The 16,043-nt window shown below is 32.6% G+C and overlaps 1 protein-coding gene across 1 annotated transcript in view; it reads left to right on the top strand.

Annotated features, from left to right (window-relative positions):
- LOC114348113 (fork head domain-containing protein FD2-like) overlaps positions 1-14,409 on the top strand; it is a 43,335-nt gene extending 28,926 nt beyond the window's left edge. The window contains exon 4 of the mRNA XM_028298746.2: positions 14,069-14,409. Within this exon, the coding sequence (XP_028154547.1) occupies positions 14,069-14,224 (156 nt within the window). The 3' untranslated portion in view covers positions 14,225-14,409. The remainder of the gene's footprint in view (positions 1-14,068) is intronic.
- Positions 14,410-16,043: the final 1,634 nt, after the last annotated feature.

Genomic DNA, 16,043 nt, shown 5'->3' with positions numbered 1-16,043 from the left:
AGATTTATAAGGTTCACCTCTAGCTCTTTTTATTTTCTGCACATTTCTTTTCCAGCTCTTGTGATCTCTTGTTTTCTTTCGTCCATGTTTATTATTTGCAGCCTCTTTATCAGCGGACTCCTTGTCTTCATATAAATTATTTTCAGATGCACCAGAATCATTCGAAGGCAGAAACTCGCTGCCTGAACTTTGAAATGGTTCATCCTTACTATTTGAACTCATGATGATATCCTATGTTTTAGTAATAATAAAAAAATCCTCGATATTTTACTAAACCCTACCTCTCGCACTAGCACTATGTTAACTCTCCAACAGTTTCTCGCTGACTACGTGACTTAAATCGCGATCGTGGCTTGTGCAGATACCGGTACCTTACCCAATCGCGGCAATCCACCGGTGCAATAGTGGGACAGAATAACACACATATAAATGTTAATTCAAATTTGGTGCAAGAACGGGATAAGTTACACATTTCTTATATTGTTCTTGCACCAGACCATACCAGGGGATAAGTAGTATTCTCTTATAATTTCAGTATCTATTACCTGTACATATCCTATACTTGCGCCAGGCAAGAACAGTTACTTTTCAACCTAAATAAGCACCTATCTCGCTTTTGCAGAATTTGGTACTTATCCCCTTCTTGCACCAGGGTCTTCAATTTTCAATGGACACATTTCACTGGCCAAACTCCATATTATTTATGACGATGATTTTTCGACTGTAAAGCTCTCCGTCTATTAGACTTCGAGACTGGAATTCGATTTTTGATCCAGCGTTCAAGTTTTTTGACTAATAGTTTTTGGATTGGTCTACAGGATGTAGTTTCTTCTTGAGGTGTCTCCGATTTTAGAATTTTTATTATCTGAGATAATCTATATTAATCGGAAAAATAACCCATGTTTACTATCGCATTGAATATAAATTAATATCTTTAAGTTTTATGCATTTGGGAGGTATTTCTTTCAACACTTTTTCTCTGATCAATACATATCCTGGAGATTTTCTATCATTTAAATTATTAATAGCTAATATGACTTCAGACGATTTCAATTACGGAATAGACAAACTTATTTGATAGAGGCTTTTAAGAAATGAGGATACCTCTACTTACACAGGTGAATTCATCAGATGGAGAGTAAATACTTCATAGAAATGCTGTGCAAAACAACAAGCTTTCTCTTGTGCAATACGTACCCATTCTCTGTTGAATTTTCTGATTGGAGGTGACGGTTTTTGCGTGTTTCAGTTTTCTTATGGCTTTCCATGACGGGTAGTCGCTATCTTTAGTGGAAAAGAAAATTATCCAAGTAGTAGGTACTGAGCTAACTGGTTTTTGAGGTCTTGGAATAATGTTTTTAATTCCCTTGTGTTTAATAATGCGTATTGAATCTACGGTTATCAGCAGGATCTCTAGTATCTTTCCATCTTTTTCCATCTTCTATTTAGGAAATTTTTTCTTTGATTAATTGTGGGCATTCATTTATTATGCATTTATTTATTATGCGTTTTGTTGTCATTTTCGGTTAAAAATTTATGACAGGAAGTTTAGCAAAAATATTACACAAAGAGTTCAAATAACAACTTCCAATTCTAGTTTTGGATTACGGACTACAATTTCTTAAACTTAAACTGCTATAACTTTTAAAGGAAGGAGCAGACCTAGAAAGGGGTGGATGGAACAAAACCAGGAAATCGGGACCAAGAGAGGGAAAACACTGCAACATATTAAGGAAATGGCAGGAGCCGGAAGGCGTGGAAAAAATGGGTAAAAGATTGATAGGTGATACCAAAGTCCGACGCTCTTATAGGGCATAAGGACAACGGGAAGAAGAAGAACTTTTAAGACCAATTTTTTTAATGAAGGGAACATAATAAGTTCATATTTTTATACCTTGATATCTAAATCCGTTATTCACTTCACCCTCCTAGAACGAAACAAGTAAATTTAAGTTCCACTAACACAATAAATTAGCTTATTCCTCTGAATTAAACTACGTAAATATTGCCTAAACTACAAAGAAAAGTAATATCTATAATTCAACAGTAGGAAAGTAACAGAAAGGAATTTCCAGCTAACACTACTATTAACTTCCTAAATGCTTAAAAGTTTCTACCAAGGAACGATGGAAATGCAGCATTATAATTGCAATTAAACTCCATGCTTCCCTAACAGTTTTCATCCCTTAATTATATGCAAATATTTAAGAGAAACTATTAAAAATACATTTTAATCGGGGGTTAAATATACACAGCGCGGCTTGGAAAGTTCTTAGAATTCTATAGTTGGGCAAAGCCGTAGTCTGACTTTTTTCGCTAACTTTTAAAGAAGCTTGATGTAAGATATGTAATAAAGTTTATATTTCTAAAAAATATTATACAGGTTTACTATTTTCATTTACTCTTGCTTTCGAAATTATTCTGGTAATTATATATTTTTTTGTTACGCGTCAATTGAACTATGGCCAAACTTTTCACGGTGATTGAGTAGTCACAAAATTTTCGTCTTCGTCTTAATTCAGGCTAGATACCTATGTCTCTACGAAAGTTGAAAAACTACATGCCCATCAGTCCACTGTCACATCTGTTTAAAATACTCACCAAAGTAGTCATAACTACCCGACTAACAAGGAAATTAGATGAATACCAACCTCTTGAACCGGCAGGTTTTAGAAAAGGCTATTCAACTTCCCATCACGTGTTAACCACAAAAATATTAATAGAAATACAATGAATACAAGTTTCCAGTTTTTATAGCATTTGTAGACTACGAAAAAGCTTTCGACATTATAGAACACACGACCATAATAAACGCAATGCAAAATTGTAGAATAGACAGCAGATATATTAACTTAAGAAAAGAAACTATGAACTAAGCTACAGCTACATACTACCTAAATGAAAATGAATACACGAACCCTGTACCAATAAACAGGAGAGTCAAACAGGGAGACACTCTATCACCCAATCTGTTCACCTAAGTTTTGGAGGACGTGTTTAAAAATCTAATTTGGAAATATAAGGGAATAAACATCAATGTACCTCATCCGCAAATCGTAGATTACTGAGGTAGCGGCCATTGATGTTTATTCCCTTATATTTCCAATTTAGATTTTTAAACACGTGCTCCAAAACTTAGGTGAACATTTTGGGTGATAGAGGGTCTCCCTGTTTGACTCCCCTGTTTAATGGTAGAGGGTTCGCGTATTCATTTTCATTTAGGTAGTGTGTAGCTGTAGCTTGGTTCATTGTTTCTTTTCTTAAGTTAATATATCTGCTGTCTATTCTACCATTTTGCATTGCGTTTATTAATATATACTTAGGACAAAAAATAATACTAAATAGGAAAATTCAAACGGAAGAAACAAAAAGAAGAAGAAAGTTAGCATGGGCAGAATTCGGCAAACTGAACTATATACTAAGAACTTTTAGCAAATTCAACTACATCTTAGATCTAAAGATTTTGATGCATGCATTATTTCGATATTAACACACGGGGCACAAACATGGACAATCACAAAAAAGAATATGAACATACTCAGAGTCACTCAACACGCGATGGAAAGAGCAATGCTTGGCATATCACTTAAGGGCAGGAAAACAAACACATGAATAAGACTCCAAAGTCATCGATGTGGTACAAAAATCATTAAAATTGAAATGGGAATACGCTGGACATGTAGCTAGGAGCGATCTAAACAAATGGCACAGAACAATTCTAACCTGGAGACCATACCAACACAAAAGATCCAGAGGCAGACCTCCTATGAGATGGACAGATGATCTGAAACGAACTGCCGGGAAAAATTGGCTACAAGTATTGTCCAAGTAAGAAATACTGTAGAATAGCTTTAAGCCGGTGAAATATGATATTCTTCAAATATAGGTGTTAGGTCAAACGTTTAAGAAGCGGCCTTTTGAAAGCATCTGTGTTTTTACGGCCAGACCTCCCGCATATCTATTCACAAGTTACGTGCAAAACATTAGTTTTAGTTCGGTAGCCTAGCAGTGTATTAGTACTGGAGTGTACGTGTGTTAAGTGATACGAGTGTTTTGTTTGCTGTAATTATTTTGAATATTGGTTTAGTATTTCGTTTGGAGAGTGTCAAGTGTTGATTATTGTAATTTAATTAATGTGAATAGTGATGTGGCGCCCGTGGGATAATGTAAATATCGCGTACGATAACGCTGATATTGTAGAAATTGCCAGTGCTAGTGTGAATGTAATTACTAAAAAAAGAGCTCGTAAAGAAGATTCGAATGCATTTAAATGCAGAAACACAGCAAGTATGTTTGAATGTATACAAAAATCTACGTACGAAATTCGGCTTCGATGAAACACTATTAGCACAAGCCACCTCTGATTTAACAGAAATTCCACTTTCTACTGTATATAAAATAGTTAAAAATGAACCCTATCATCGCAAGAAACGATGTGACAACAAATTTTCAAGACCTTTAAATCCTTCACTTGTAAAACTATTGAAAACCACAATATACGACTGCTACAAAAGCAATGAAATACCTACAATAGAAATAATAAGAAAGAAATTGGAAACAACCGGTCGAAATATGAACTGCTGTGAGAAAACTCTTCAAAATTGGATAAAAAAAATGGGATTTAAGTTTAAAAAAATAAATAAACGTCAAGCAATTATGGAAAGCCAAAGAATAGTCAACAGACGTAATATGTACCTAGAAGAAATTACTAAATATAGGCAAGAAAATAGGAGAATTTATTATTTAGATGAAACTTGGTATGATACCCACGATACAGTAAAGAAAGGATGGACAGATGGTTCAAGCATGTGCATACCAGAAATGCCTGCAAATAAAGGCTCGCGACTAATTATTGTACATTGCGGAGGAAGTGAGGGATGGGTTCCGAATGCTTTAAAATTATGTGGGAAGAAAATGGAAGATTGTAACGGTGACTACCAGAAGAATATGGAAGCTGACATTTTTGAAGATTGGTTTGAAAACTCGCTGATCCCAAACTTGGAGAAAAACAGCGTAATAGTGCTTGACAACGCTTCTTATCATTCCCGACAGCCCACTAAAATACCAAATACATCTTCAAAGAAAGCTGACCTGCAAAATTTTTTAATGGGAAATGATTTGTATTTCGAAGATTTTTACACAAAAAAACAACTTATTGAAGTTCTACACACGAAGCAATTTAGAAAATTATACGCTCTAGAGAGTATTGCCGAAAAGCATGGACACACTATATTGAGACTTCCCCCCTACTTTTGTGTTTTCAATCCTATTGAGTTAATTTGGGGACAATTAAAACCAAGTATAAAGCGTTCAAATAAATTTCCTAAATTTGACAAAAAGGTAATTGAGATAATTAAAAAAGAAGTAGCCAATATTACCAAAGTAGACTGGCAGAAAAGAATCGCCAAAGTGATCAAAGTGGAAGAATATTATAAGAAGATTGGGCACTTCCACATTAATGGTGGAAATAAATTTATTATTGAATTGGGCGATGATAGTGACGAAGAAAATACGGAAGAAGGAGAAAATGAGTTAAGTGTATCAGTATTTTAATTGTTGTATTGTGCAATTAATTTTCCAAGCATAAGTGTACTAATGAAAAAAGTCGGTAAAGAAAAATTTTTAGATTTTGTATTTTTAATAAAAAAAAGATCTAACTGTGTTTTTATAAAGTTCTTTTAGTATCAGTAATTCTAACAATAACAAGATTAATTATAAAAGCTATTCTACATCAGTTATTAATGCAAGCATGCGGTAAGAGGGAGGTCCCTGTGAGGTTAAATGTTATTAAAAAATTGATAAAATTAATTTTAACACATACAATATTATGTCCTGCTTTAACGGTATTTACCTAAGCATAAATAAATATTTTTAACTACATTTTTAATTACCAGAAAACACCAGCTGCCGGCCTAATATTAAAGAAGAACAACCCAAAGAAATCTACAAATCTTACGTATTACACTATATAGATTGCTTGAACAATAGCGTACAACAAAAACAATGGAAAGAAAGACTTGAAGAGGCTTATGTTTAGAGGTGGCTAGACGAAGAAGAAGAAGACGTGTGTCTCTGGCACTTACCCATAGGACCTTTGTACCATAATCTGATGATGATTGCTCTGTCATCGACGGGTTCTGATTAGAATATTTCGGGAAAGCTTTATTCAAAGAAACTTTCAAGTTGACGAGTACTACATCAAACTGATTTATTGAGATATACATATATAATAATAACTTGTACCGAAATGTTTGTACCGAAACAACTATTTCTAAAATAGTTTTAAGTAATAGTTTTAAATGGTTGCTTTTAGTAAAAGTTGTAACTATCAAACAGAGACTGAAATACCCCAGTTAAAATATTTCGTCCTGCTTGATTATTCTACGCTAATGCAGTATTGAGAGCACTTTGCCTTAATGTTTTGTTTTTAATTATCAGAACTCCCGGAATCTCACGAAACAAAGCTAATTAAAAATGTTAACTGTTGGGATTAAAACTTCTAAAAATCGTTGAACCTGCATTCAACCTTGGAAGCATTCAACAGCTTTAATGAGCGCAAGATGAACGGTTTTATTATAGGAGTTAAGGGATACTTTTTGGCACAAAACAGGTAGATATCAATGTAAAATCATTAAACTTTGTTAGTAAATAAATAACATGAAACACAAATACAGATCCGTCAAAATTTAAATATTAAACGACTATTTACGAATTTTGACTTACGAGATGATTTCTATTGCTGCCAACCAATAATAGGTACTACAACTACTCACAACCAAACTTGGAGTCACCATTTATTTCAAAGTAATATTTTCTTCTTTTGAAAAAACTTGTTATTGTTGCGAAGAATAAAGGTTTTTATAGAAAATAAACAAATCGGTAAGACAATCAGATGGTACACCTCGGTACGGTATAGATTATTTGCCTGAGTTGCAACTTGAACGAAAATAAATAAACTAACTTTTGCGCCCAAAAACGAAAATATGCCCCATCTGGTCTTATAGAACTTACAACGGGAAAAATTATTGGTCTTATGGAGCACGTAATTTTCTCAGAGGGACATACCTGCAGAGCTGGGCATAACACAGGGCGTTCTGTCCAAAACCTATGCTATGGTAACAAGAAAAATAAAAGCCCAAAAATAGAGCAAGGGAAAGTCGCCAAAAAGTCATAACGGCTCGCCACGATCGGTATATTGTCCAATCGGCTAAAAGGCACCCAACCATTTCTCACCTGCAACTCCAAAGGCAGCTTTTGGAAGCTACAGGTGTAACTGTTTCAGTTGAAACGATAAGAAGAAGAGTTCGTGTCAAGAAGTATACAGCAAGAGACAGTTATGGGTTTTAATCTAAAACCGGATTTTACCTTCGCAATAACCGGTTTTACGGGTTGTTTTTTGTCCCTGTTATAACCTGTTTTTTTTAAGTAAAAACCGGTTATTAGGTTTTTAAGGTGATTAGGATTAGGTTAGGTATTATTTTGGATCCCAATCGTAATTATTATTCTCAAGTAATTATTCCAAACAAAACCATAATTCAAATTTTATTTTAAAAATATAGAAGCAAACAACTGAAAGTGCAAACTCACATCAGCCAGAAACAATTAAGTTTTATTATAATATTTCGTTGAAAAGGTATTTGTAAACCTAATATTTACATAAGAAGTGGTCTGGTTGAAATAGACGCAAACATCAACTATTTTTCACACTTGACTCTTGACATTGAAAGTGGGTGAATGAATGACTTTTTCAGATTACCAAAAATAAGGTTCTGACTATGAATATAGAATTACCGATTACGAATACGAATCTCCAAGGATTTCCCTACGTTTTCAAAACGATACACCCATACAGGAAGTATTAAATGAGTTAAAATGTACCTATTATACAAATATAAAAACGAGTTCGTGTCAAGAAGTATACAGCAAGAGGCAGTTATGGGTTTCCGAGTTATCCAGGCAGTAGTGATGAGAAAAAACTACCGGTTTTAACCTAAAACCGGATTTTTACCTTCGCAATAACCGGTTTTACCGGTTGTTTTTTGTCCCTTTTATAACCTGTTTTTTTTTAACCTTTAACTACCCGCGCATCAAGTTATAACATAACTACACGCGTGGCGTACTTTATACGCCACAAGAAAATACACTTAAAAACAGCGGATTTGTTTTTTTTTTTAATATACTTAGTTGTTTGTTATAAACCTTATTCGGCATCAGTGAATACTTGGAGATCCTTCTCAGTAAGCCAATTGGGATTTATAACTGGAATCATGGAATAACTGGATTCCGTGATAAATAAAATTACTAATAAAAATTTTTTGAAATGTGATTTTTACAGGAGAAAAAGTATTGTTTATAAAGAAAAATATATTTTGTGCCATAATGACTAAAAAACAATTGAAATATGTACTTATATTACGACTTATATTAATATAATCATGGCGTATATTGTCCACCACTGGAAACAACAAATAATAAACTATAAATTACGAGCATTCCAGAACGCCGATTACAATGAAACTAAAACCAAATTGTAAAGCACATTCCAGTGATAGGTTAGGTAGATAAACAAGGTCAAAAATTAAATTTTTAAATATATTTGCAGCAGAATTCTTATATCTTGCGTACAAAATACGCCAGCGCGTGTAGTTAAAGGTTAAAGTAAAAACCGGTTATTAGGTTTTTAGGGTGATTAAGATTAGGTTAGGTATTATTTTGGATCCCAATCATAATTATTATTCTCAAGTAATTATTCCAAACAAAACCATAATTCAAATTTTATTTTATAAATACAGAAGCAAATAACTGAAAGTGCAAACTCACATCAGCTAGAAACAATTAAGTTTTATTATAATATTTCGTTGAAAAGGTATTTGTAATCATAATATTTACATAAGAAGTGATCTGGTCGAAGTAGACGCAAACATCATCTATTTTTCACACTTGACTCTTGACATTGAAAGTGGGTGAATGAATGACTTTTTCAGATTACCAAAAATAATGTTTTGACTATGAATATCGAATTACCGATTAGGAATACGAATCTCAAAGGATTTCCCTAAGGATTTCAAAACGATACACCCATATAGGAAGTATTAAATGAGTTAAAATGTACCTATTATACAAATATACAAACGTGTTAAAAAATTTTTTTTAAACAAATTCACGAAAATAATTTTTTTATTTCGAACAATTTGTTTTTAGATAATTTGGGTCATTCTGAGCAAAAAAGGGCCCTGAAAAATGCGAAAAGTGCCATTTTTATGGCTTGATAACTCGATTAAAAATAATTATTATAAAATTGAAAAAGTAACCAAATCAAGTCTCAAACGTTTTCTTTAAGGTCATGAAGAGATTTTTGTCATTACTTTGTTACAAAGCTGATATTTTTAATTATTAACAATTAGCGCTATACTCCAGGATGTATAGTTGCCCCCGTTAGTGAAAATACTCCGATTCGATTTTTTTGCACAAGCTTACTCAAGAAGAGGTTTTTATAACATATCCACAGGGTGCCGGGCGGTGTCATGGTCGAAAAATTGTTTAAACAATTTTTTTAAGCAAATTCACAAAAATAATTTTTTTACTTCAAACAATTTTTTTTCAGATAATTTGGGACATTCTGAGCAAAAAAGGTCTCTTGTGATTTTTCTCTAAAATTGATTGTTGTCGAGTTATACGCGATTTACAATTTAAAAAATGCAAAAATGGCCATATAACTCGACAACAATAAATTTTAGAGAAAAATCACAAGAGACCTTTTTTGCCCAGAATAATCCAAATTCTCGAAATGAAAAAATTATTTTTGTGAATTTGCTTTAAAAAAAAATTGTTTAAACAATTTTTGGACCACGGCACCGCCCGGCACCCTCTGGATGTGTTATAAGAACCTATTTTTGAGTAAGTAAGTTTGTACAAAAAAATCGAATCGGAATAATTTTGCTAGCGGGGGAGACGATACAGCCCGGTCTACTAGGAAAATAAATAGAAATATGTATGTAGTGTGAAATTATATCATGTTTCAGTAAATGATACTATTAATATGCGTACAGGGACCAAAAATAATCTAACCATGTAGCAAAATATACCTAACGATAACTTTGAGCTGTCTATTTAAACTCACCTATTTACATACTATTTGTTTTAAGTGTGTAAAAGTCATTTCGATAAATATTTTAAATTTGAATTATATCTAAGTCGGTATTTGTATTGACTGAAAATGTTTAAGCCAGTGTTCACCTACATAAAGCAGATGTTCCACAATTCGATTTTATTTCGACTCACACTTGTTTGGAATGTCATAAAATTTAAAATTACGGTCTTCTAATTTCCAAACTGAATAAACAACGTATCATCTGAATGAAGTTTCTGTGATATACAAAGAGTTAATTTATCTGAGATTTAGTTGAGTGTTTGAGCAGAAAATGTTTTATGCTACTCCGTAATTGCAGTGTTGATTATCTAGTCTTGATGAAACTAAGCCGACACTAAACAGTGATATATCTGCACATACACTAGTTGCAAACTGATTAAAATAAAAGAATATAAAGAGTGAGACAATTTTTACATATTTATATTATCTACTTAATATGATTTTATATACTAAAGGTACGATTCCGACATCGACGGCAGGCGGTAGCTGCAGACGGCAGTTAGAGTTGTCACCATGACTTCGTCATTACTTTCTTACGAATTATTAGCAACTACTGTCCGGCAGAACGTCAGTTGCTAATAAATATAGGTACAAATTAATAGTGCAAAGTAATGACGTTTGTTATGGTAACAACTCTAACTGCCGCCTGCAGTTAACGTCTGCCGTCTGCAGTCGTTGTCGGAATCGTACCTTTACGATAATTAGACTTATAATCAGATTGATTCGTTTAATTATACTATACAGTGAAAAAAGTTAAGAGTACACTGTAGGGAATTTTGACTTGAAAAGTTATCTGACAAGTTTTTGAGTTTCATGAACCTCGATAACCAAAAGCTCTATGTTTCCTGCAGTGTGTTCAGTGAACGTCTTAAATTATTAAATAATTTAAGGCCAAAAATTGTAACATTTTAAGAACTTTCGTCTACCAATAAAAAGTATAAAAAGTATAACTTCTTTTTAAGATGGCTGCAAATGTATTTTTTTTATTTTGTGTATTTTAATAAAACCTATTTCTCTGATTTTTTCAATTTTTCCATAAGGTACGCCTCCTTCAAAAACACGAAAAATTGGCTAAAATTATGAGTTTTTTTATTGATATAGAACATAAAAATTGATGATATGAACATAGAAATGAAAAAATTGATTAAGGTTATATCTACCTCAAAAAACGTTATTGATCCCACAAAAACTCACAAAAACACTTAAAAACCCTGACAACATATTTTTTGGTGGGTCAGAACGTGTTTCAGCAAATTTTTGACTGTTTTAAAAAACTTAACTCAAATTATATGTAATCTACAAAAAAACCTTGAGTTTATCTATTTTGAAGTCAATTAAATGGGGGAAATCCACAAAAATAATTTTTTTGGATTTTTAAAGAGGAAAAATCTGGAAAAATTCAGAAATATAGTTTTTGATAAAATTTACAAAATAAACATAATTAGATTTGCAGCCATTTTCAAAGGTATATGCTGTTTTCTAAAAAATATCATTTTTAGGTTATGTACCTATGGATCTATAAAAAAAGACAACGTTTGTAAAAACCTCAACTATGAGTGTGAAATTTTTTAAATTTATAAAATGATTGCAAACCACCAAAAAATAAATAAAAATGAAAATAATTTAAAGTTTTTGAAGAAAGGGGGACGGGTGATGGGCTAAAGAATATTATTAACAAATATCATTAACCCACCAAAAATCCACGAAAACGCTTAAAAACATTGAAAGAACATGTTTAAATGAGTCTAAGCACCCCCAAAACACCAGTTTGTTGTTTAGTCTGTACGCTCCACCTATTTTGTAAATGCCTCAGCTATGCGTGAAATTTTTTGAAATTTTCAAATCGATTTCATTCCACCTAAAAAAAAATAAAAACGGCAAGATTTTGTTTTGGGTGGGGTGGAGGAGAAGGTGGACTGATTGGTTAAAATTACACTGAGTTTTATTTTTAATCATATAGAATGTAAAAGAAATGAAAAAAAAAAAACAGAATTCTTGGAGTGAGGGAATTTTGCATATCTTAAAGGGGGGTATCCTTTGGTAACACTGAACCTATTATTATTCATCACACTGGCCAATAATCTTATGGCTTCACCAACGAGAAGTAGTAGTTTATTCGATGAATAAATAAAAGTTATTCGACCAATAAACTGACACATCTACGTTTCACTAAAGTCAAATAACGTATTATTTATTTATTTATCAAATAAGTATTTACTCTTCGAATAAATTGGCAAGTTATCTCTTTAAAAACAATCTACAAAAAATAAAATTCGTCAGTTTAACTTTAAATTATCAAAATTGTATTGAGACACAATCCAAATACAGAGTGAGTTTTATGTATGGAAACACTCAATTATTTCGGAAACAGCTTAAACGTTTTTTACAGATTTTGGTTGGTAAGGGTTTTCTAATGCAGCCGATATTATAGATAGTGAAAATTAATTGTTGTCAGATCGTCCATTTTTCTGGAAATCTAATGAACTTTCTTATTTTAAATGGAACACCCTATATATTTTTGGCGTTTTGAACTTCTTAAGAAATACTGATTATTTTATATGTTATATTCCTATACCTAAATGCCATAGTTTCGGATAAAAAAGAAAATTTACAAATTATAAAAATCAATTTTTTCGGCCCGTGTAGACATTATTTTACGTTCTTTGGATCATTGGAAACGAAAAAGTTCTTTTGTAATTGTTCTCTAAAGTTAATCGTTTTCCAGCTATAAAGAATTTAGATCTGAAAAAAATCGATTAATAACGATTTTCAAGGTTCAAAAACACAAATAAAAAATATTATTTTTGAAACTGCGAAGTACACAAATTTAAGTTCAAGCCTCATTTTACCAGTTGCCAATAAGTAATTTGAGCTTGCTTCATTTTAAAATATTGTTTTTTAGTTGTTAATTCAGCCCGATCGACCGACGGGAATATAACAAAAATAATCAGTATTTCTTAAGAAGTTCAAAACGCAAAAAATATATAGTGTGTTCTTTTTGAAATAAGAAAGTTCATTAGATTTCCCGAAAAACGGACGATCTGTCAACAAAGTAATTATCACTATAATATCGGCTGCATTAGAAAACCTCTACCTACCAAAATCTGTAAAAACCTGCAAGCCGTTTCCGAGATAATTGAGTGTTTCCATACATATAACTTACTCTGTATAATCGACTAATAAATTTTATTCAACGAATAAGTATTCATTGATTTATTTGTTGTTGGTGAAACCGACCCTCAGTCTTCTTCTTTTTGGACTTCTATTGTCCATTTTTGAACATTCGCCTCTCCCAACCCCTTCCATCCACGTTTATCCTGAGCAGCATACTTCCAGTTTGTTCCGGCTGTTGATTTTATGGTATCTACCCACATCATCTGTGGTCTTCCTCAGTTTGTTAGAAAATATTCTTGGCTACTAAGATTATTTCTTAGATTTTTATATATCTTATTTATTTTATATAATAATTAAATTCACTATAAATGTCATTAATGATTTATTAATACTTAATTTAAAATTTAGTTTGACATTCACGAAGTGTCAAACTCAAATGTAAATAACCTATTATGCTTTGCTTAACAAATCGCGATTAAAAAACTAGCCTACTTAATAGCAACGATTTCAGCTGGACGTGTAGTGTGTCGGAAGAAAATAACCCGATTGTGACGTCACATTTTACATTTTGTGGTCGATTATCTCGAAGACGGTTAGAAATATCGAAATGCCGTTTTCAGATTTGGATTTAGAAGAAAAAACTACATAAGAATCCATCGATAAATCTGATCTGAGTATTGCAGGAGCGGCAACGCAATAACACACAGACTTTTGCGAATTTATAAACGAAATGTTTGCGTTGAAAATGCGCAATATATTCACTTACATTACTAAAACTAACTAATTTTCATGTTTTTTTTTCAGGAACAAGCGCTACCTTTAGTTTCCAAATCCCACCACCTTCAAACCAACGTCGAACTCGAGGAAAGCAATGCGGAATCAACTCGAAGTAAAAATTCCAGCCTATTTACTATAGAAAATCTAATCAAAACTAATGATTCCAGAAACAGAACTACTTAAATAAATACCCACCGACTTTTGTATGTTTGTCTAAAAGTTATCAAATTATTGTGATTTCTTTTATTTATATTTACTATCAAACGATTCAAAATAAACAGAAATTTTATAGCGAATCTCCCGATGTTTATAAGTTTTAAAGTTAAAATAAATAATTGTTTATAACTGTTATAGAGATGTAAGTAATAAATATGTTTTTGGTACCTGCGTCGACAGGTTTTATTTATTCCTGAATTTGACCGATGTAGGTAGTAAAAAATGAAGATATTTTATGTCAATAATAAAGCAAATGCCACTGAACCACTAAAAATCATACGAACAAGCTGACGAGTTTTGCTGAGAATATTAATTTTTGGACCACAAAAAAGATGCAAAAAAGTTTTAGTCCACTGAAATGTTACATTTAGGGCTGCATTTCTTAGAGGAATTAATTTTATGTTTTTTAATGTGTAGGGGGGTTCAGTAGAAGCTTAAGTTTGGGGTCGCCTCCCTTGTCCCCCGGCCGCCATCTTGGAAAAAGGGGTGCAAAGGGCTTTCGCGGTGTATCTCCTAAACTGGCGACCATACAGAAAATTAATTTACACATAAAATGTAGCAAATTAAATTTTATACAATTTTTTATCTAGGTATTACTTTTTATCGTCAAGTGACCAGAAAAAAAGTTATAAACAAAAATAAAAGAAAATTTTGTAAGTTTTTCTTTTGGAGGTTATAACTTTTTTTCAGTTCATTTTACAATAAAATAACATTATAGCGATTTTGTAGAGGATTGTTCAACGAACAATTTCCACTTTAAAATTGTTTAATTTTATTTATTTATCTAGGTTTTACAGCGCTCCAAACTTGACCAGATTCTCGAATTCTCATAGGAATACAATAAAAACAAAACATTGGGCTTACTTTTCTATCTATATATTTATTTATTATGATTTTAACATTCCTAAGCTATTATTAAGCAATTTTTGACCCTTTTCCCGGCCACCTATGAGGTATAGTCTGGAGGCGCGTCTTTTTTGCGGTATCCGCAAGATCTGAATCAGTATCCGAGGTGAATTTGTGTGGTGTAAAGAGAGTTAGAGTCGGCGTCATTGTCGGTAATTCATCTACCAATGCATTTTCTTCAATAATTAATGTTGATATGTCAACAGTGTTGCCGCATCTTTCACCACCACAATAGAGGCACACTGCAGAACATTTAAGGTCTACTTTTCGGCAACCCGATGCACTTCCAGTTTCCATTGCATCTGCTTAAGATGAATTTCTTAAGCTCGGGGGTACTGGAGGCTTGAAATTTTGGATTGGTATCCAAAATTTTCCATGCTTTTTCCAGCCCCAATTTTCTGGATCACAATATTTACCGAGACATGACTGAATCTGGTGATACACTCGGAGTCTGTGGAAACGGGCTGCATCTTGTGTTGGAGGAAGTGAGAAGAGATTAAATGCATTTTTGTCACTGTTTTAGCGAATCGTTTGTATCTCAGGGTTTCCAGAGGATCGTCTTTATTTCAGCCATATAAAGAGACGAAAAACGTTCGCCGACAACAGTGAGTAAAGATGGCTCAACTTTCCCACTGACAAATAATTTTCCCCAGAGGTTTCTTACAAATAAAATAACCATCACTCATCATGCGTTCTAACAAAAAACACAAAATGCTTATCTAATCACAAAAATATAAATTTTACCCACAAGACTCTCAATAGTATTATATCTATAAAACTCAAAATACTTTTCACAATTTTTTAATACGACTGCACGTGGCCAAATAGGTAGCACAACTCATGCCCTGCGAACTCAATGGAAAAAATTGGTTCCATATAT

Source organism: Diabrotica virgifera, chromosome 7, assembly GCF_917563875.1.
Source record: "Diabrotica virgifera virgifera chromosome 7, PGI_DIABVI_V3a".
Taxonomy (NCBI): Eukaryota; Metazoa; Arthropoda; class Insecta; order Coleoptera; family Chrysomelidae; genus Diabrotica; species Diabrotica virgifera.
The sequence above is the reverse complement of the archived record's forward strand: the minus strand, read 5'-3'. Positions and strand labels throughout refer to the sequence as shown.